At 38.7% G+C, this 20461-nt stretch overlaps 1 protein-coding gene across 1 annotated transcript in view; it reads left to right on the forward strand.

Annotated features, from left to right (window-relative positions):
* Positions 1-19204, forward strand: part of SPARCL1 (SPARC like 1) — a 47769-nt gene extending 28565 nt beyond the window's left edge. The window contains exons 2-10 of the mRNA XM_031023741.2: positions 3183-3356; positions 3742-4737; positions 6257-6329; positions 7107-7225; positions 7697-7817; positions 9512-9648; positions 11766-11914; positions 12532-12680; positions 18749-19204. Coding sequence (XP_030879601.1) covers positions 3288-3356; positions 3742-4737; positions 6257-6329; positions 7107-7225; positions 7697-7817; positions 9512-9648; positions 11766-11914; positions 12532-12680; positions 18749-18777 — 1842 coding nt within the window. The 5' untranslated portion in view covers positions 3183-3287 and the 3' untranslated portion in view covers positions 18778-19204. The remainder of the gene's footprint in view (positions 1-3182; positions 3357-3741; positions 4738-6256; positions 6330-7106; positions 7226-7696; positions 7818-9511; positions 9649-11765; positions 11915-12531; positions 12681-18748) is intronic.
* Positions 19205-20461: the final 1257 nt, after the last annotated feature.

Raw genomic sequence — 20461 nt, forward strand, 5'->3', positions numbered from 1 at the left:
AAATTTTCCTATGGAAGTTCATCACTTAGTATGAGAAACCCAAGAAATTAGTATGAGAAGTTTTGGGAGTGCATATCCATACTCTTCAGCAGCATTTTCTTCCAAGTTCAAATATATACTAGCTCATCAATTCTGAGTCTGTAATAAAACAGGAACCAATGGGTTAGGGTCAGGAAACGGTATCATAATCAGAAATCGGCTCTTAACTCATCCTTGGTGGGGGGGGGGGGCGGATACTGTCCAAGCAAACATGTTGAAAATAGACAGAACTAGAACTTTTTTTTTCTTCACAATCAGATATACTGGCCCCACCATTCACATGGCAATAAATCATCCACACACAAATCAGAATCATTTGAGACCATGTCAGCAGCCTTAAAATAACGTGAAAGTTTTTATTGTTGTTAATGGAACCACGGCTTGGATGATCATTTCCCAAATGATCCATATCATCTACAATCAAACCAAAGGATTTGTGCCATTTTTTTCTCTTTCGCCAAATGGAGGAATCAATCTCCTTTAAATAGACAAAGTAATTTCTCTCATCCCTCTCTTCCTCGTTCTCCGCTATGTCTAGGATTCTGTCCTTGCTTTTTGGATAGCTGGTGGCTAACATTTGGTTGACAGATGTGTCAGCAAAGACAAACATCATGCCACCCAGACCAAGCAGTTCTTCGAAAACAGAATATATGACAACACTGCTAGGGATTATGCTTAAGTAGCTGGAGCTACTCCAGCTGAAATTACACATTGTCCTCTGAAATTACAAAAGTGGGATAAATTATGTTCAGCACAGAAAGAAGCTTCCAGAGACCCATTGTTCTCTCCTAAAAAATGTGTTTTGCCCTTGCAGCTGTTGCCACTATGTAAACAGACATCAAAAGTGTCTTTCAACCAAATGTTTGAATAACACATCTACATATAGACACATTTTAGATGTTTTCTCTTTAGGATAATTTGTCATGCAGATCCAGTCAGATGCTAAAAAGCTAAGTATCTTCTCATAGGGTTTACCTATTAAAAATCTTGTATCATTTTCCCCACCTGCCTGAATTCTACAGAAGTAAGTGGATTCTGTGTGGTTAGGAGATTCCACACAAATTTCCAGAGGCTATTTTGTTATAGCTGTGGGAATAATAATAAAACAATTTGTTTTCAGAAAATTTCTAAAAGAAGAAAAGCTGCCATGCTTTTTGTGCATTTCTTCCAGCTTAGGGAGGCAGAGCAGAGGAAGAAGGGTGCAGAGAGGGGGAGCAGTTCCCCACTAATAAGCCTAAAATCTCCTCCTTCCATTGCCTTCCATGATGCCCCTGTGGGCAACCTGCCAGACTGGCCACCGTTCTTTCTCCTTTCCCTCTTATAAATGGCTTATTTGGAAATGTTTTCAAATATCATTACTCCTTTTAGTTGAGAAGGTGATAAGAAGCAAGAAGCAGACAGCATCTAAAATGAATCCTGTACTCCCATGTCTTTCCTCATGTTACATAATCGGTACAACAGAATGTGCTAATAAAAACAAGTCAGTGCAAATAGAATCTGAGTTTTGTACTTACACCTCGATCTGCCTGACATCTGAGCATCCACAGCATCTCTCTAATAAAGACTTGTGGTGAATACCTGCTTAGGGTATCAGACAGTTCACAGTGTTACCACTGTATGATCTCACTGCTAGCAATGGTCATTTTACACCTGGGTAACTTTTTACAATTCACAAACTATTATATATGCATAAACTTACCTTGATATTTCTGCTCACTTCACCTTGATAGATGACAGGGTAGGGATTCACAATTTGTCAAATGACAGATAGTTAATAACAAAGTCAAGACTTGAAGGGAGATCTCTTATCTCTAAGTCCAGTTGTTAAACATCTCCATCATATATCACTGCTCAACCTACTCAAGCTCTTCATCGATGCCTTCAGTCTTGCTAGAAATAGAGCCATCCCCCTAGTTGAAATAATACTCCATAGCTGTTCTTCTCTACTCAAATTAAGTGTACTGTTTTGCACAACTTTTGAATTAGTTCTACATTAAATTATTTTTATTATAAGATTTCTTGATGGATATAAGGCTGATTGTGTTAAGAAAATAAACAAATATTGAATAAAAAGTTTATATCTTTTCTGCTAATTATCAGTGCGTACTTAAAAGTTAAGAAAATGTAGTGTTATATCCTTTGGTTAATTTAATTTGACTTTAACTTTCTGCTAAACAACAGTTCTCAAAATTATGAAGTATGAATATTTTTTAAAAGTTTGAAAAGCACAGAAAATAGGGCGCCTGGGTGGCTCAGTTGGTTAAGCGACTGCCTTCGGCTCAGGTCATGATCCTGGAGTCCCTGGATCGAGTCCCGCATCGGGCTCCCTGCTTGGCAGGGAGTCTGCTTCTCCCTCTGACCCTCCCCCCTCTCATGTGCTCTCTCTCACATTCTCTCTCTCTCAAATAAATAAATAAAATCTTTAAAAAAAAAAAAAAAGAAAAGCACAGAAAATAATTCCAAAACTCAAAGATGACTATTATTGAAATAATTATTGCTCTATTTCCACCCAGTCTCTGCATATATAACTTTTTCTTTTTCTTAAATATGTTTGAGACTCTGTTTTCATTTAACATTATAATCTGGACATTTGCTTGTATTCTTAAACATTCTGAGAGTGTCTTTTTTTTTTTTTTTTAAGATTTTTATTTATTTATTTGACAGAGAGATAGAGATAGAGCACAGATAGGCAGAGCAGCAGGCAGAGGGAGAGCAAGAAGCAGGCTCTCCACTGAGCAGGGAGCCTGACGCGGGGCTCGTTCCCAGGACCTTGGGATCATGACCCGAGCCGAAGGCAGCCACCTAGGCGCCCCTAGAGGGTATCTTTTTTTTTTTAAAGATTTTATTTATTTAGTTGAGACAGAGAGCACGAGAGGGAGGAGGGTCAGAGGGAGAAGCAGACTCCCCGCCGAGCAGGGAGCCCGATGCGGGACTCGATCCCGGGACTCCAGGATCATGACCTGAGCCGAAGGCAGTCGCTTAACCGACTGAGCCACCCAGGCGCCCCCTAGAGGGTATCTTTTAAGTGATATTATGTGTGAAGCATATTGTTACTAATAATGATGACAATAAGAGAGTAACTAGAAATTTTAAACGTTAACATCTAGACATGAATAACATGAGCCAATTTCTAATTTTTTCAGACAAATGCAAGGTTCCTGTCTGATCATTCCAAACCAACTGCTGATCCCTTGAGTTCCATCCAACAGGCTGAAATATTGGTAACACTTAACAACACTGAAATCCCCATGTTAGGGGTTGAAGATGCAGAAAATGAAAAGGAAATTGCAGTGTCTGTAGACTATCCCAACCATAAGGTAAAAGTAACATGGTTATACTATTACAATTTTTTAATTTTCCCAAGGTCTTGATTTCAAAGCATAGTCAAGGACATTACCTCGTTCTCACTCATGTCAGCTTAATTTTTAAAAGATGATGATGATATCAACTGTCTCCAATCACCAGAACTGTGAGAATGAGTTTTACACCTTCAGCCAAGTTTCTATACTATCATGTCATTTCATAAAATTTGAATTCAAGTTAAACTTGTAGCTGTAGAATGTGAAGAACATCATATATGAGTTTACCTGATATTATGTGATGAGAAAGAATAATGAATATTAAGTGTTGGCTTATGAATTATAAATATAATGTAGATATTCCATTATCATTTGTTTCAAGACTAAACTTCCTTTCTTTTAGGCTGAAAAATCTTCAGTACTAAAGTCAAAGGAGGAAAACCATGACCAGTCAGCAGATCAGGACCAGAGTTACAGCCCAGAGCTTGGATTGCAGGATGAAGAGGAAAGTGAAAGTGACTTAAGTGAGAATTTGGAGTATATACCATCTGAAGATACACTGGACCTAAAAGAAGATATGGGTGAGCCTCAAAAGAAAAAACTCCCAGAGAACACTGATTTCCTTGCTCCTAATATTAGTTCCATCATAGATCCTAACCAACAAGAAAGCATCACAAAAACAGAAAAAGAACAGGAACAACCAATAAATGATTTACATCCTCAGCTGAACAGGAGCAACGAACATAGCCAAGATGTAAGTGATCAAGGAAACCAAGAGCAGGATCCAAATATTCCCAATGGAGAAGAGGAAGGGGAAGAAGAGCCAGGTGAAGTTGGTACCCCCAACGATAACCAAGAAAGGGAGAGAGAATTTCCCAAGGAGCATTCTAACAGCAAGGAGGAAGAAGACAGTACCCAATCTGATGATGTTTTGGAAGAGTCCTATCAACCAACTCAAGTAAGCAAGATGCAGAAAGATGAATTTGAGCCAGGTAACCAAGAACAAGAGGATAGTTCCAATGCAGAAATGGAAGACAAAACTGCATCAAAAATTAATAAGCACAATCAAGATGCTGAATGGCAGAGCAAAGAAGAAAAACCAGAAGTTATCAGCAACCATGAGGAGATAGATAAGAAGTCTGTTTCTGAGGCTCTGTTTGTGGAGCCTACTGAAGCTGGTAACATCATGCCCAGAAATCATGGAGCTAATGATGATGGCGATGATGACCCCCGACACGATGCAAGTGATGACTACGAATTCATCCCAAGTGAGGACTTCATAGAGGCTGAAAGATCTCAGTCCATTTCCTATCACCTCAGATATGAAGAGGAAAGAGAAAGAGAAAGAGCACGTGAGAATGGGAATGTAGATACCAGTGAACCTGGAGAATACCAAGGGGTGAGACTCTTTACAATAATGCTTTTCTGATAGAGCAGTTAGCTTTATCAAGACATAGCCATGACCTTTCTCTGTGCTCTCAGTCTCCTATGCCTATCTCTATCAGTATATTATTAAAATATATCAAAATTATTTATTTTCCTCTGCATCTCCATCACTAGGCTGAAAGTGCCTATTTTATTTGGGTTCCCCTAGAAGTAGATCCTGGGTTTTAGTACAGTTTATCTGAGAAGTTCAGGGAACAAAGAGGTGTGGAACATGATACAGGGAAGGAAAGGAAGCTAATCAAAAGTACATCATTAAAGCCATGTAAAGCACAGTCCTCTGAATTACCCCATTTGGAGATCGAGGGAGCTGGGGCATTTATACAGACTGAGAATTGCTAGGAGAGGTGTTAATTCCCCAGCACTTTTGGTCTGTCCTTTGAGCAGGCCAAATAGATTGCCATGGTTTTTCAGGCACAGAGATGCAGATACAGGCAGTTGAAAGTGGCTAGAGCTCACTAGAATGATAAAATCTGACAGATCTGAGGGATGGGAGATACTGACAGCTACCGCTGTAATGTCTTAAGAGTAGATGCCATGTAATATTCAAGTTAAATCACCAATGTCTAGCAAAATGCCTCCAACATAGTAAGAGATCCAGGAATGCTGTTGATTTAACTATAAAGATTAAGAATAAAGACTTCAGCTACAACTTTATTAAGCAAACACACACCAAAATGATCATCAGAAAACTGCAGCAGAGTAGGAGTAGGAAGAAGCATATTGCTATTGGTTGTTTAATCATTTGGAGCTCTCATGCAAAACCCCAGCAGCCAAGCACGAGGACTTGACATAGCTTTTGGTGGCCGAAGTCAATAGTAACCTTGCTTTCTGAGAACTCTGCTGCCATTTTAAGGTAAGGGTTTTATTACACTTTAGAAACCTGTGGCATCTGGGTGACTCCATTGGCTGAGCATCCAACTCTTGGTTTCAGTTCAGGTCCTGATCTCAGGATTGTGAGATCAAGCCCTGTGTAGGCCTCCGCACTCAGCATGGTGTAGGCTTGAGTTTCTCTATCCTTCTCCCTCAGCTCCTCCTCCCCACACTTGTTCTCTCTCTCTTTAAAATAAATAAATAAATCTTAAAAAAAAAAACCAAAAACCTGGTAAGAAAGCTTTATCAACAGCTTCATAGAGATTACTGATGTAATTGTGTCTTACCTATGGAATCACATGATAATACTACATTTCTACTGTTTTCCAAAATGCGAAGGGAAGGTTCCAACTTTACTCCTGATGTTAGTTCCAACTTTGATTGAGTAATCTCCAGAGATATAGCACTGAATCCAGTTGAAGATACAAATGGCTCCCGTTCTCAAAGGGTTACTGTCTATTTCCATAATTACGGCTGGTGCCTTTTTGAGATCTGAAATGATTTGGGTATGAAAAGCCTTGTGAAGGTATGCAGTGGAAATACAAATTATGTAATGGATTTCCCCTAAATACACTTCAGCTTCTTCCCTTGTTATTATAAAGGCCAAGAAAACAGAGAGCTCACCGAAAGAAGATGAAAGTTCGTATGAAGACAACAGAATGGTGCACGGTATTGGTGAGTACAGGCTAAGCAAGTGGCTTGTGATGGTATCAAGGAAGAAATGGAATGCTTACGTGAGGCTCTCCCCATTCCATCATTTGTCACTGCTTCACAGAAATTTCTTCTCCCAAATCCTCCCCAAGGAAATGTTCTCATAAGTTGTTGACACTCTCTTGCACACATTTGATACACAACTATGGGCAAATATGTTTACAAACTGGAAGTCTTGTTGTAATACTAGTATGAAAGCTAGGTTCTTCTTTTGTCCTAAATCCTTTTGCTTCTGAGAAGAAGAATTGAATTAATTCTACCTTATTTAATCTCAAATCCATAACTTACTAGTGAATTTAGACCCCATATTTAATTCAGACCTAATTCCCAATTGCATACCCCTATCACAAACATTTTTAATTTCAACACAATAAAAATGTCATGGCTTATTTAACTTCTAACCCACTTGGACATCCTTGAATTATAGACTCCAGACTATGGCCATTGTAGGCAGGCCAAGAAGAGCTGTTTGTTCTTTTTAATTTTTGTGTTTTTGTTGTTGTTGTTTTTGTTGTTCTTTTTTAATTCCCAATTCAAGCTGCACAGAAAATCTAAACTATTGCATAAAACAGTCTGATGCTGGAGGGTCCCATCTGAACATTAACATGTCCATTAAAATGGTTTCTAATATTTTCCCAAGTTTTCTCTCATTAATGCAAATGGAGCTAATTATCTGGATGAATTTGAGGTTGCATACTCAGTTCAGCTTTGCTTATGTTCCTGTCCAAACCTTCCTGTTAGATTCTTGCATGAACTTCCAGTGTAAAAGAGGACACATCTGTAAGGCTGACCAACAGGGAAAACCCCACTGTGTTTGCCAAGATTCAGTGACTTGTCCTCCTACGAAACTCCTTGACCAAGTAAGTGTTCTACAAAAGGGTCTCCGAGGGGCCCCAAATAGTGATTCAAATGAAAGTGGTTTGCAATTGAAATATTTGGGTAAAAAAAAAAAAAGGCAAATATCCAGGTTATCACCTAACACTTGAAGTAATATTGAATAGGAAAAAATCCAGCAAAAACAAGGAATTTCCCCTGTGGCCTAAGATGGTAATAATGGCATTGATCTTCAGAACTCATTTTAAAATTCACTGTATCCTTGGAACATCTGTAGTTTGCGTTGTACTGAGCTTATCTAGAGCTAAATTGTCGTCACCACCAAATTTAACTGATTTTTCTTTTTTTTACCAAATGGGACAGTTATCACTTTAATAACTTCACTTACCTGACCACATCATTGGCACAGCTGATCAGTCTACAAGCTTTAAGGAGCAGGGTCTTTCCCCAATGTACATTCAGAAACATGAGCTTTTTCTCACGCTTGTCTGTCCTAGGTTTGTGGCACTGACAATCAGACCTATGCTAGCTCCTGTCATCTGTTTGCTACGAAGTGTAAACTGGAGGGAACCAAAAAAGGGCACCAACTACAGCTGGATTATTTTGGAGCCTGCAAATGTAAGATTCCTCCACTATTCCACCGTTGCTAAGAGGATTTGGGGTGAATCTCTGCATATCTGATGAATATATATATATACTCCTACATGCAAACGGAAAAAGGCTAATGTAGTTCTGAACCTAGGATGCTCACTAAAGGAGAGACTTTATTTTTTTATTTTTTATTTTTTTAAAGATTTTGTTTATTTGACAGAGAGAGAGAGACAGTGAGAGACAAGCAGGGGGAGTGGGAGAGGGAGAAGCAGGCTTCCCACTGAGCAGAGAGCCCGATGGGGGGCTAGATCCCAGGACCCTGGGATCATGACCTGAGCCGAAGGCAGACGCTTAACGACTGAGCCACCCAGGCGCCCCTAAAGGAGAGACTTTAAAAAAATAAAAAGAAAAATGCCCAGGCTTTAACTATAAGAGACTGATTTAAGTGGACTGGGTTGGGGCTTTGGTATTGTTTTTTCATTTGTTTTTTAAAGTAACCAAGACAACTCTAATGTGCAGCCAGGTTGCAAAACCACTATAATAATGTTACCACTTAATAACTGAGACAAATCATTGGAATTTTGCTAAATTACTTGTCCTCTTTCCAAGTACGTTAAGTCTCTGCCAAGAAGTTTTATGATAATCTATCCTTCCAGAAGTTTTCTTGATTGTCTTCCTTTTACCAAGATACTCTCAGTTGTGTTTGGATCTCCTTATCACTAAGTAATTCTCCACTTTAGCCGTGCTCACTGATATTTCCAGTTCTCCTCTCCTTCCTGACACACAAGAGTATTAAACTTCTCAGCCCTCTGGATGTTAAATGTGGCCATATGAGTTGCTTTGTTCAATGGAATTTCAGCCAGAAGCATCCATGTGAGTTCTGGGCAGATGTATTTAAGAGTTAGTGTTTGGTCATCTATGCTTATGCTCCCTCCATCTTGTGTGGGGATGGTGGTGTCTTCATCACCCTGAGCCCCAGAGAGACTGCCATGAGCAGAGCCCTCTTGCCAACTTGTATTGGACTCGAATGTCCAACACAGTGACTATAGTTAACACTGCCATATCTGAAAGTTGCTCAAAGAGTAGATCCTAAAAGTTCTCATCGCAAGGAAAAATAAAAATTTTTGTGACTGGATGAGGTGATGCAGTTAACTAAACTTACTGTGGTAGTCCCAGCACAAAATATGGATGTCAGTCATTATGCTATACACCCTGAACTTACACAGTGCTATGTGTCGATTATAGCTCAATAAAACTACAAAAAACGAAACAAAACACTTTTGTTCTTTTAAGCCACTGAGATTGAACATTATTTGTTACCACAGCATAATCTAACTTCCACTTTTGTCTTTTTTCTCCTAATAAAGAGTTCTTGCATCTTCCACCTCCACATGCCAACTTTCTGATTCTAGGAGCAGTGGTTCTCAGCCCTGCCTGTGTATCAAAATTATCTTTGGAACTTTTAAAACATCCTGATGCCCAAGATCCATTCCAAACCAATCAAATCAGAATTTCTTTGAATGGAAGCCAGTATCTGGTATGTTTTCCGAACAGCCTGGCGGGCCTGTTGTGCCACCAGGGGTTAAGGAGACTGTTGTGAGGGTAGGACGGTAAGGGAGCCGTCAGTCACCAGATGTTGTTAGGCTCCTATTACGACTACTTGCCATTGGACAGGAGTAGGACCCAAAGATTAAAATCTCTTTTCTTTCCCCTTGGAATAGCTATTCCTATTTGTACAGACTTTGAAGTGACTCAGTTTCCCCTAAGGATGAGAGACTGGCTCAAGAATATCCTCATGCAGCTTTATGAGCCGAATGCTGAACATGCTGGATATCTAAATGAGAAGCAGAGAAATAAAGTAAGTTACCCACAGGTCAGCTACCTAAGTGTCTGTCTACAGGGCCTGAGGAAAAAGGATGTGTGTGTTGGGGGCAGGGGGGGCCTACCTCCCTCTGCATATCAGCAAGAGCCCACTTTGCCTTCCCCCACCTGGTAAGTTCATATGTACTACAGAATAGTAGTGGTCACCATTCATGCCACAAGGTTTGAGACACAACCAAACCACCCCATTCCTACTCAAAGGGCAGCGGCCTGAGCAAGGACTCTTTAACTCATACTCTAGAGCAAGCCCTGGTTGAGCAAAGTGAACCTCAATTCAGCATTTCTATGTTCAGGCCCAGACATATTATTTAAATTTAAACATTTTTTTGCCCTCATAGGCCAGACAGATTTATTATATAAGAGAAATCCTCTACTTGCAAAGTCAGTAATATATTAAGATTTAAAAGTTTAGAATATTTATTCCAGAAGTTCTCAGGGATAACTCATTCATCAAATAGCTATTGATTGCATCTCAGGTATCTGGAATTGATTTACATACTGGAGATACAGCAATGAACCAAACAAAAATCTCTGCCTTCATGAGATTACATTCTAGGCAAAGAGACTGTGAACAAATATGTGTGTGTGTGTAAATGTGTGTATGTGTGTGTGTGTGTGTTGAGTGTGTGTATAAATATTGCAAATATGGTCATACATGCAAATATATAAACATGTAAATAAATATGCAAATATATGTATAAGATACTTCAGATGGAATGCTATAAAGAAAAAAATTAAACAAGAAGGAGGCTATGAATTAACTGTGTCAAATGCTGTTTAAAGGTTGTAAGATGAGGACTGACTTGGCCACCGATATGGCATGTGGTGGTCACAGAGTTGATCTTGACAGAAGCTGTTTCTGCAGAATGGAGAGGAGAAAAGCCTGAGTGGACAGGGTTCAGAAGAATAGGAGGAAGGATGTGGAAGCATCAAGTATAGGCAATATTTTCACAGCATTTTGCTATAAAGATGAAAAGTGAGATGGGTGGCAACCGGAGGGGAATGTGAGTTCAAGAGTCCCATCTACCAGTGGGAGATGGTAAAAGATGTTTGTATGCCTCTGGTAGTAACCCAATAAAGAAGGAAAAACTAATGAGGGGTAGAAAAGGTGCCCAACTGCCATAGGGTGTTCTTGAAGAGATGAAAAGGAGTAGGTTCCTGAGTACCAGTGAAGGGTTGGGCTTATATTCAGAGCATAGGAAGTTCATCCATGCTAACAAGGAGGGGGGTTGGTGAATATGGCCATGGGAATGAGTAGAAGTTCCATTCTAATTGCTCCCTTTTTTTTTTTTTAAGATTTTATTTATTTATTTATTTGACACAGAGAGAGAGGGAGAGAGAGAGAGCACAGCAGGGGGAGTGGCAGGCAGAGGGAGAAGCAGGCTCCCTGCAGAGCAGGGGGAGCCCGATGTGGTACTCGATCCCAGGACCCCGGGATCATGACCTGAGCTGAAGGCAGTTGCTTAACCAACTGAGCCACCCAAGCACCCTGTTCTAATTGCTTCCAGTTAGTTCGTGAGTAACATCACAAGCTGAGAGTTTTATATAAATTGCCCAGAAATAATTTCTGTCCTCTCTCTTTAATACATCATCATGAAAACCTTGAGAGCATTACATACAAAACAGGGAAATTTTAATGGGGGTGGCCAAGTGGTGTCACACCACGGCTAGACTGTGAGCAGACACTGGACTGAAGTACACAGAGAACTAAGAATGGAGTATGTCAGTGGGGGGAAAGCAAGACTTTTTACTAACTTACCAGTAATTTTGCTTAGGTCAATTTAGCCCCTTTCATTAAAACCTTCTTCTACTGTGATGAATAGTACCCGGTTAAAAGAAAAATCAGAAGACTTAAATCTCTTCTGAAAACCACAGGTTGTTGTTGTTGTTGTTGTTGTTTAATGTTAGTTGTTATTCTCTGTAGATATAAGAAAGTCTATAGTGTTGATTAGAAAATATTTCATTTGGTCTCATATGATGGTCTGGGCTTATTTTCCTCTGTCATGTCACTATCACTCTTTAAGTAGTTTAGCAAGTGATAATTCCATTTCACTTGTCTGGTTCCCCCATGATTTTCTCCCTTCCTAATCCCAGGTCAAGAAAATTTACCTGGATGAAAAGAGGCTCTTGGCTGGGGACCATTCCATTGACCTTCTCTTAAGGGACTTTAAGAAAAACTACCACATGTATGTATATCCTGTGCACTGGCAGTTTGGTGAACTTGACCAACATCCTATGGACAGGTAAAAACTCTTTATCTTCCCATTACTAGGTCATCTCCCTGATATAATATCTTACTTATCTATACAAAGATAATTCTAAACAAATTTAGGAAGTTTCCCAGCTCTGATTTAGAACACTGAGATGCCAAACAAATGTGGTTAGGTGTCTAAACACAAAACTGCTTTGAAAAGAACAGAATATGGCCACACCATGGTTCCCAAGTTTAAATGTTAGGACCCAGCCTGTAACAGAGACTCCTTCAATTCTTTCTCATTCGTGATCCTAAATTCCCAAGATAATCTGATTGGCCCAACTTGGGTAAAGTGCCTACACCTGGAACAATCAGGTATGGTCAGTGGGTAAGAGCCAGGTTGTACAAACACGATTGCTGGCGGGGGCATCCCTATAAATTTAAGATCGTGGGAGAATACATGCCTGCGAGGAAGGAAACCTTGCGACATCCCAAGCGCTGTCTATCTTACCCATAAATAGTCTATTTCATTTGCAGTTTTTCATGAGTGTACTCTTTATTTGGCATAAGTAGCAACCTTGTGGAAGGAAAATGCCTTGGTTAAACTAAAAGTTAACTTTGATATGCAAGCTACTCTTTAACATACTGCCATTTACTTTATTGCAGAGTCTTGACTCATTCTGAGCTTGCTCCTTTGCGAGCATCTCTGGTGCCCATGGAACACTGCATAACTCGCTTCTTTGAGGAGTGCGACCCCAACAAGGATAAGCACATCACCCTGAAGGAGTGGGGCCATTGCTTTGGGATTAAAGAAGGTAAATTCATCATCAGCGCAGGGAGAGGGGTGTCCTCTTCTCCAGCAGAGCCCTAAACCCTCCTAGAGAGGTCCTGCTGTGTTCTCAGATTAAAACCTCAAGACAGCAAGGTGGCAGCACTGCAGGTAGAAGTCCCTCAGTGCACCTGCTGTCATGGCAAGGTTATTTCCTACTTCCCTTACGATACTCTTTTTTCAAAGGGTAACAGGTGGGAATACGTAGGGGATCACTACACTGAGGTCTTAGCAGTTGCCTAAGCTAAAGAAAATGATGTCAATCCACAGAGCTGTGCCAAATGTCAGAAGACTACCCTTCTGAGGAAGAAGGGATGTTATATCCTTTCTTAACCTGGGTATTGGTTCAAACTTCTAAAAATTGTATGTAAAGAGTAAAACAGCAAGTCTGATTCTGCCAGTGAGAGATGTCAGAAAAATCTTAGAATTCATTACGGATGCACTGGAGATTGGGCCTCATATCACAAGTTGTGTCCAGATATTATGCCTTTAATCCATGACTTCATCTTCAATGACAATAATAATAATAATAATAATAGTAATAATAATCGAGGGTTCTTTCTTTACTCCTGTGATGGAGGAATTTAGACATTTGTTTTGCTGGGTTATGTCTTAATGTACTTCCTTTTATTTTCCTAAGTTAAAGCTGATTTTTATGAGCAAGCATGTTTTTAAAAATCAAGATTGGAAAGATGTTCAAAAAATGAAGAATCAGAGCTTCTTGCACAATGTAAATCAACAGTAAACATCAAATCTCTAAAGCAGAGGTTTTATATGTATGTTCACAACATACAAGTAGGATGAATGTACACCCAATCAGTAAAGAAAAGTGAGTTCATCAAAGGTCAGAATTTCCCAAAAAGAGGTAACTTGTGTGACCTTCATTTTAAAAATATTCTTCATGGTATGTACAATGCCTTGAAATTAAAGAGAAAGAGTGGAGAGTCAGAAGATTTACTTACTTATTGATAAATAGGTAAGCAGAAAAGATTAGCTCTTTTCCTCTGCAATATTATTCTGTGAAATAAGCACAACTGTAATGAGCAAAGAATGTGTATTTCTGTAAGCACCGAGTGTTGTGTATTGGTTGCCTAATGCTGTGTAGCCAATAACTCTAAAGCTTAGAAACTTAAAATCTCACAGTTTCCAAGATCAGGAATCTAAGAGTAGTTCACCTGGATGGTTCTGGCTTGGGTTCTGCTCTAAGCTGCTCTAAGCTCACCCACATGGCTATTGTTGGGAGGCTTCATTTCCTCACCAGGTGGTCCTCTCCATGGGATTGCTAACAGCACAGCATCTGGTTTCCTCCAGAGTGAGTGATCAGAGAGAAAATAGAGAGTGAGGGAATCTAAGACTGAAGCTGTAATGTCTTTTATAACCTAATCGCAGAAGTGACATACATTACTTCTGCCATATTCTGTTGGTCAGGCAGACAGCCCTACTGTAATGTGGGAGGAGCTCTTGGAGGCTGGCTGTAACATACTGTTTATACCCTGTTAGCATTGATAGGAAATTAACAAGCTATTAAGACAGAGACCTGCATAACTAATACCAATTTCCTTTCTAACATCTATTCTATAAGCACATTACTTATAAATTCAAATATACTCCTAAAAATGGCTAAAACTGTCTTTTCTAATTCCCATGTTAAGAAGGAAAAATTTGAGATCTAGCAAATTTTGGGTGGAGTCTTTGGGTTTTCCACATAAAGTATCATATCATCTGTGAAGAGTGAGAGTTTGACTTCTACTTTGCCAATTTGGATGCTTTTTATTTCTTTTTGTTGTCTGATTGCTGAGGCTAGGACTTCTAGTACTATGTTGAACAACAGTAGTGAGAGTGGGCATCCCTGTCGTGTTCCTAATCCTAGGGGAAAAGCTCTCAGTTTTCCCCCATTGAGAATGGTATTGGCTGTGGGCTTTTCATACAGCCACTCTGGAAAACAGTATGGAGATTCCTCAAGAAGCTAAAAATAGAGCTACCCTATGACCCAGCATTTGCACCACTAGGTATTTACCACAAAGATACAAATGTAGTGATTTGAAGGGACACCTGCACCCCAATGTTTATAGCAGCAATGTCCAGCACCAATGTTTATAACAACTGTGGAAAGAGCCTGGATGTCCATCGACAGATGAATGGATAAAGAGCCTGGATGTCCATCGACAGATGAATGGATAAAGAAGAATATTCCACAATGGAATATTACTCAGCCATCAGAAAGGATGAAATCTAACCATTTACATAGACGTGATGGAACTGGAGGGTATTATGCTGAGAGAAATAAGTCAATCAGAGAAAGACAATTATCATATGGTTCCACTCATATGTGGAATGTAAGAAACTGTAGAGGATCATAGGGAAAGGGAGGGAAAACTGAATGGGAAGAAATCACGGAGGGAGATGAACCATGAGAGACTCTAAACTGTAAGAAACAAACTGAGGGTTGCTGGAGGGGAGATGGGTGGGGAGATAGGGTAACTGGGTGACGGGCATTAAGGAGGGCACGTGATGTGGTGAACACTGGGTGTTATATGCAACTGCTGAATTACTGAACTCTACATCTGAAACTAATGAGGTACTATATGTTGGCTAATTGAGTTTAGATTTTTTTAAAAAGGACAAAATATACCCCAAGTACAGCCACCCCACTCTCCCCACCCCACCATTATCAAGAGGGGGGCAACTTAGCTGGGATAGGACATATTTATGTATGCCCCTTTCCATAGCATTTAATTTTAATGGAGTGATCAAATTGGAACAGAGTCCATTTATTTAAGGACACCAGTTGTGCTTCACTGTTCTAAAACTTCTGGCAACTCTTGAGCATGTAGTCTCACTCAGGCTCTGTGCTGGGTGGTTGTCTGGGAGGAGCAGGAAGGGCTTAGAGTTCAGTGACTCGAAAAGCTCCTAATGATCTTGTTTGTTCACTGTGGTTTGGCCATGATCACGTTATTTTGAAGAAGGGAAAGAATTATCACATAGTAAACCAATAAAGCAAATATTTAATATTCAGTCAGAATAAGTAAACAAGTTACTGCTTTGGGATGTAGCTAGGGAAAACAAAACAAAACAAAATATTTTTAAGTATGCTCTTCCTTCCCTCATGGCTGAGAAATCCACAGAAGGACAAGATAAATCTTAGCCAGTGTTTTCCTGGATTTTAACTGACTTTTATCTGAGCTAGATGTGCTCAAATATTCCAGCTCTGTCATTAACTAGCTACGTGAGTTAGAGCATACCGCTTAACCTCAGCAAGTCTCATTTTCCTTATGTGTTTTCCTTATGTGTAAAAATGAGGTTTAATTAAAAGGTGGAGTCTTATTTATTTAGTGCCCATGACATACCATGTATCCACGTTAATCTTCAGAAGAACCTTCTAAGTGAGACCAACAGAGCAAACGAGTCAGATCATGAAGGTCCTACTAAACCAATTAAAGACATTATCCTAAGAGTACTGGAGGATCATGAAAGTGTTTTAAACAAGGGAGTGATTTCACTAGATTTGTATTTAAGAAAGATTCTTTTGGTTACATTGTGGAGAAGCCCGAGAAGAGTTGAGAGGATGTGTGGTAAGTTCAGGCATAGTTGATGAGAATTTGAACTAGGGCAGTTACAGTAGGGAAAAAGAAAAGGAAAACTGTTCAAGATATATTTAAAAATATAAACATATTCAAGACATATTCCAGAATATAGACATATTCAAGATGTATAGAAATAATAAGACAATGTTTGCTAGGAAATATGTGGGGGCAGGGAGCAGACAGAGAGATTGAGAGAAAGAGAAGTATGAAACCCAGGTTCCCTGCTCAGGCCAGGCAGATAAACAGAGGCACGGAGATAGAAAACACAAGAACAGAAGCAGATTTGGGGAAGATTTTAACTTCATTTATGACATGTTGAACTTTTAGGTACATGGGAGACAATGTACAGTTGATAGATGAATATATGGGTCAGCTTTTCAAGAAGGCATTTTGGAATTCAAGTACATGAGGATTATGAGCATACAAAAAGTACTTAGCACCATAAAAGGGAATTACTTAGAAAAATGTGTTCAGTTACATGGAAAAGGCTCGAGGGTTGAACACCAAGGAACAACAATATCTGGATGATAGAGGAGGAAGAAGGAGTTCACGAAGAAGAATGAAAAGTCTCTTGAAAGGAAGGAAGAAAACAGGATAGTGCCTTGTCAAAGGAGTTGTTCAAAGAGGAGGAAGAGATCACAGTGCCAAATGCTGCTGAGATGTCAAGATAAAAGACTAAGAATATTCCTTTTACATAGAACTAAGGATACCCTGAGTGGCCTTAGTAAGAGCAATTTTGGTGGAATGGTAGAGATGGAAGCCAGATTGTATAGCCTGAGAGAGAATAGATGAGATATGGTAAAGAGTGGCTGTTTCAAGGCAGGACAGAGCTAAAGAGGGCTATAAAGTTGAGGGAAGGATTTCTGGGAATAAAATAAGCTTGAGCACTGACTCATTCATTCATTCAACAGATGTTTACTGATGGTCCACATAGTGCCAAGCACTGTTCTCAAGGCTGGATATGCAATCTATTTAAATGCTAATAGGAAGGGCCCAGTGAGGAAAGAAAGTGGAGGATATAAGAAAGAAAAGCAAAAGGGGAAAATTAGGGGAGAATTTCTGAGGTCAGGAGAGATCCTGGGCACAGGCAAAGGATTAGCCTAAAGTCAACAGGAAGGACATCTCTCATCTAAACAACAGAAAGAAGACAAAAAGTATGAACACAACGATAAGTAAATTTACAAGTCATGAGACTAAAATGTCCGTTTTACAAATGAAGCCATTATTCAAAAGAAATATGCCAAAGTTCATAATCTTTCTTACTCTTGGGCAGAGACTTACATTGGGCAGGAAAATTACCTGTTGTCCCAGACGGGGTAGTAGTTTAGTATGCTTCAAATTTATCTGCTTAAGTATTTGTTCAACAATTAGTGAGTGAGGGTGAGCCATACTGGTAGGCGGGGTCTTATATCCCCTAAAGGATGCTGTCTTCTTTCATAGGTGTGGCAGCAAGTTCTTTTATAATTACTTGTTTGGAGGGGCACCTATAATTACTTGGTTGGAGGGGCACCTGGGCGGCTCAGCCTGTTAAGCATCTGACTCTCAATTTCAGCTCAGTTCATGACCTTGGGATTGTGAAATAGAGCCCTGCATTGGGCTCTGCACTGGCCATGGAGGCTGCTTAAGATTCTCTCTGCCTTTCCTTCTGCCCCCTGACTCTGGTGTGTGCATTCTCTTTCTAACTCTCTTAACTTTTTGCATACACAAAAAATAATAATTACTTGGTTGGAAATTTGATTTAATTGGCACTATACTTCTTATTTCTATTATATTTTAACAATCCTTAGAGGTTAGTATACTTGACACTTCCTTGGCTGGGCCTCTACTAGTCCTTCTCAACCCTACATTAGAACTACCAATGGAGCTTTTTAAATGTATACATGCCACTGTCCCATCCCTGGAAGTTGTAATTCAGGAGGCCAGGGGTATGGCCTGAGGGTGTATCTTTTTTTTTTTTTTTTTTAATTGCGATGCAGTTGACACATAAAGTTACATTAGTTTCAGGTGTGCAATAGAGGGATTCAACAAGTCTATATGTTACCATTATGCTCCCCACAAGTGTAGCTACCATCTGTCACCATACAGCGCTATTACAATACCATTGACTATATTCCTTACACTGTACCTTTTATCCCTGTGACTTATTCGTTCCATAACTGGAGGCCTGTATCTCCCACCCTCCTTCACCCATTTTGCCCATCTCCCCACCCCCTCCACTCTGGCAACCATCAGTTTGTTCTCTATCCTGCTTTTTGTTTGTTCATTTGTTTTGTTTTTTAGATTCCGCATATAAGTGAAACCATACAGTATCTTTTTAAAGCTTCACAGGTGATGATGATGCCCTACCAGGGTTGAGAACAATCCTACAGTCTTATTAGATGGTTTCTCTAATCCCCCAGCTCTGACATTATTTGTTTATATTACTACTCTGGCTATTTTCTAAAAGTGTGTTTTGCTTTGTTTTTTACAGAAGACATAGATGAAAATCTCCTGTTTTGAATTATGATTTGAAAGAACTCATACATTCCAGCATCCTCCTGTGTTTCTGACCACTCCTGAAATTATATGCAGCCACAATACTTGTAGATTTATATTTAGTAAAATGTTTGCATGTCTGAGAAGACACTGAGAGTAATTGCTTGCTAACAGTGTATGCACCAAGCATTTAACATTAACTTTGGTAATAAAACTTTAAATAAAGTCAACATATGCAAAATACTGTGTACTATTTGTGAACAGGAGTTTAACTCATCACTCTCTGAATCCATTTATGAGATACTTACTAATTATAAAACTTGAAGAAAATACTACATTTTGTTCATATTATCATGTACACTTCAAGAAGATGGAATAATGCTCTTTTGTTGTTAATGTGTATTATTTTCAGTATCTTAACGTCCTAATAAAAATCTAAATGCTTACTCAAGCTTATTTCCAGTCATTTATTTAAACAACTGTATGTGAAAGACCAACTCAGGACTCATGCTTCAAATCAAATTATAATTGTGCTTCCTAGATCCTACTACTTTTAAAAAGAAAAAAAAAAGTGTGAGTGTGGTTGGGGGAGATGTTTCCTATGGGAAACAAATATTCAGTTGCTAAATAGTAGATGCTTATTAATGTCCTTTGTCGTAATGTAAATTTAAACAGAAAAAATAAATAAATTCAAGTGCTTTCTACTAAATTCAATTTAATATATGGATGACTATGCACTCCTCAATACAACTAATTCTAATTGTTGTGCAGCTGTCCATGTGTGTTGGGAGAAGGGGGGCCTTGCAAAATTTCTACACATTTCACGTCCTCAAAATAAAAGTAATGTAAAGATAACATAGACAGTAGAAAGCTCTGAAGTGCCTTAATGTCCAAGGTGGTCAGAGATAAATATTACTACTGTAAATTGATAGCAAGAAATGAGTCATAAGAGAAAATTTGTGTTTTCATTTGAACTCTTTCTTCTTTGATAACAATACAGTAAAGGCTAGATTGCAAAAATAATAAGAAACCATAATAGAGCTTTTTGCAAGGTCTGAACTAAGGCATAAAAGAACCTGTCACCTTCTATATTCTATTTAATAATATTTAAAAGAAAATAAAATGTTTTTGTTACATATTTTCCTATCTGAAAGATATCAATGCAATTATCTTTATTTTTTCAAATAATCAAAAATGTGTTGTTGTGTTAAGAGCTTTGTCTGTTGTAGTCACTGAGAGAATGTGCCCCCAAAGAATTTCATCTGAAGGAACTTATGGAAAAGTTTGCTTTTTATCAGAATAATTTTCTCTGATTAACTTCAAAATTGTATTACCTATTTTCTTAGCTCTGTGAGTCACTTCTTAACCAGATCATATCACACCAGTCATTTCTAAATAATTAAGTTCAATTTGAATAATCAAAATCTAAGTATTATATATAATTTTTTCCAACTAGGGAAATGATTTTAGAAATTAATCCAAAATTCAGAATGTTTTTATTTGTAGCTGCAAAGAAATGTCATGAGAAGTCTTAACTAATTAGTTATAAATTTATGAATTTGTTAGGAACAGTGAAATTATATTTGGAGGTATTAATTAGAACTAAATTACCATTTTAAATGTTTTAGAATAGTGAAAAGTGATTTTAATTATAAAGACACTACCTGTTTATTAAAATGTTTTATTTGAAAATAAGTTCATTTTGGAA

The sequence above is a fragment of the Leptonychotes weddellii genome, chromosome 2 (genome assembly GCF_054177405.1).
Source record: "Leptonychotes weddellii isolate Sample4059 chromosome 2, ASM5417740v2, whole genome shotgun sequence".
Lineage (NCBI taxonomy): Eukaryota > Metazoa > Chordata > Mammalia > Carnivora > Phocidae > Leptonychotes > Leptonychotes weddellii.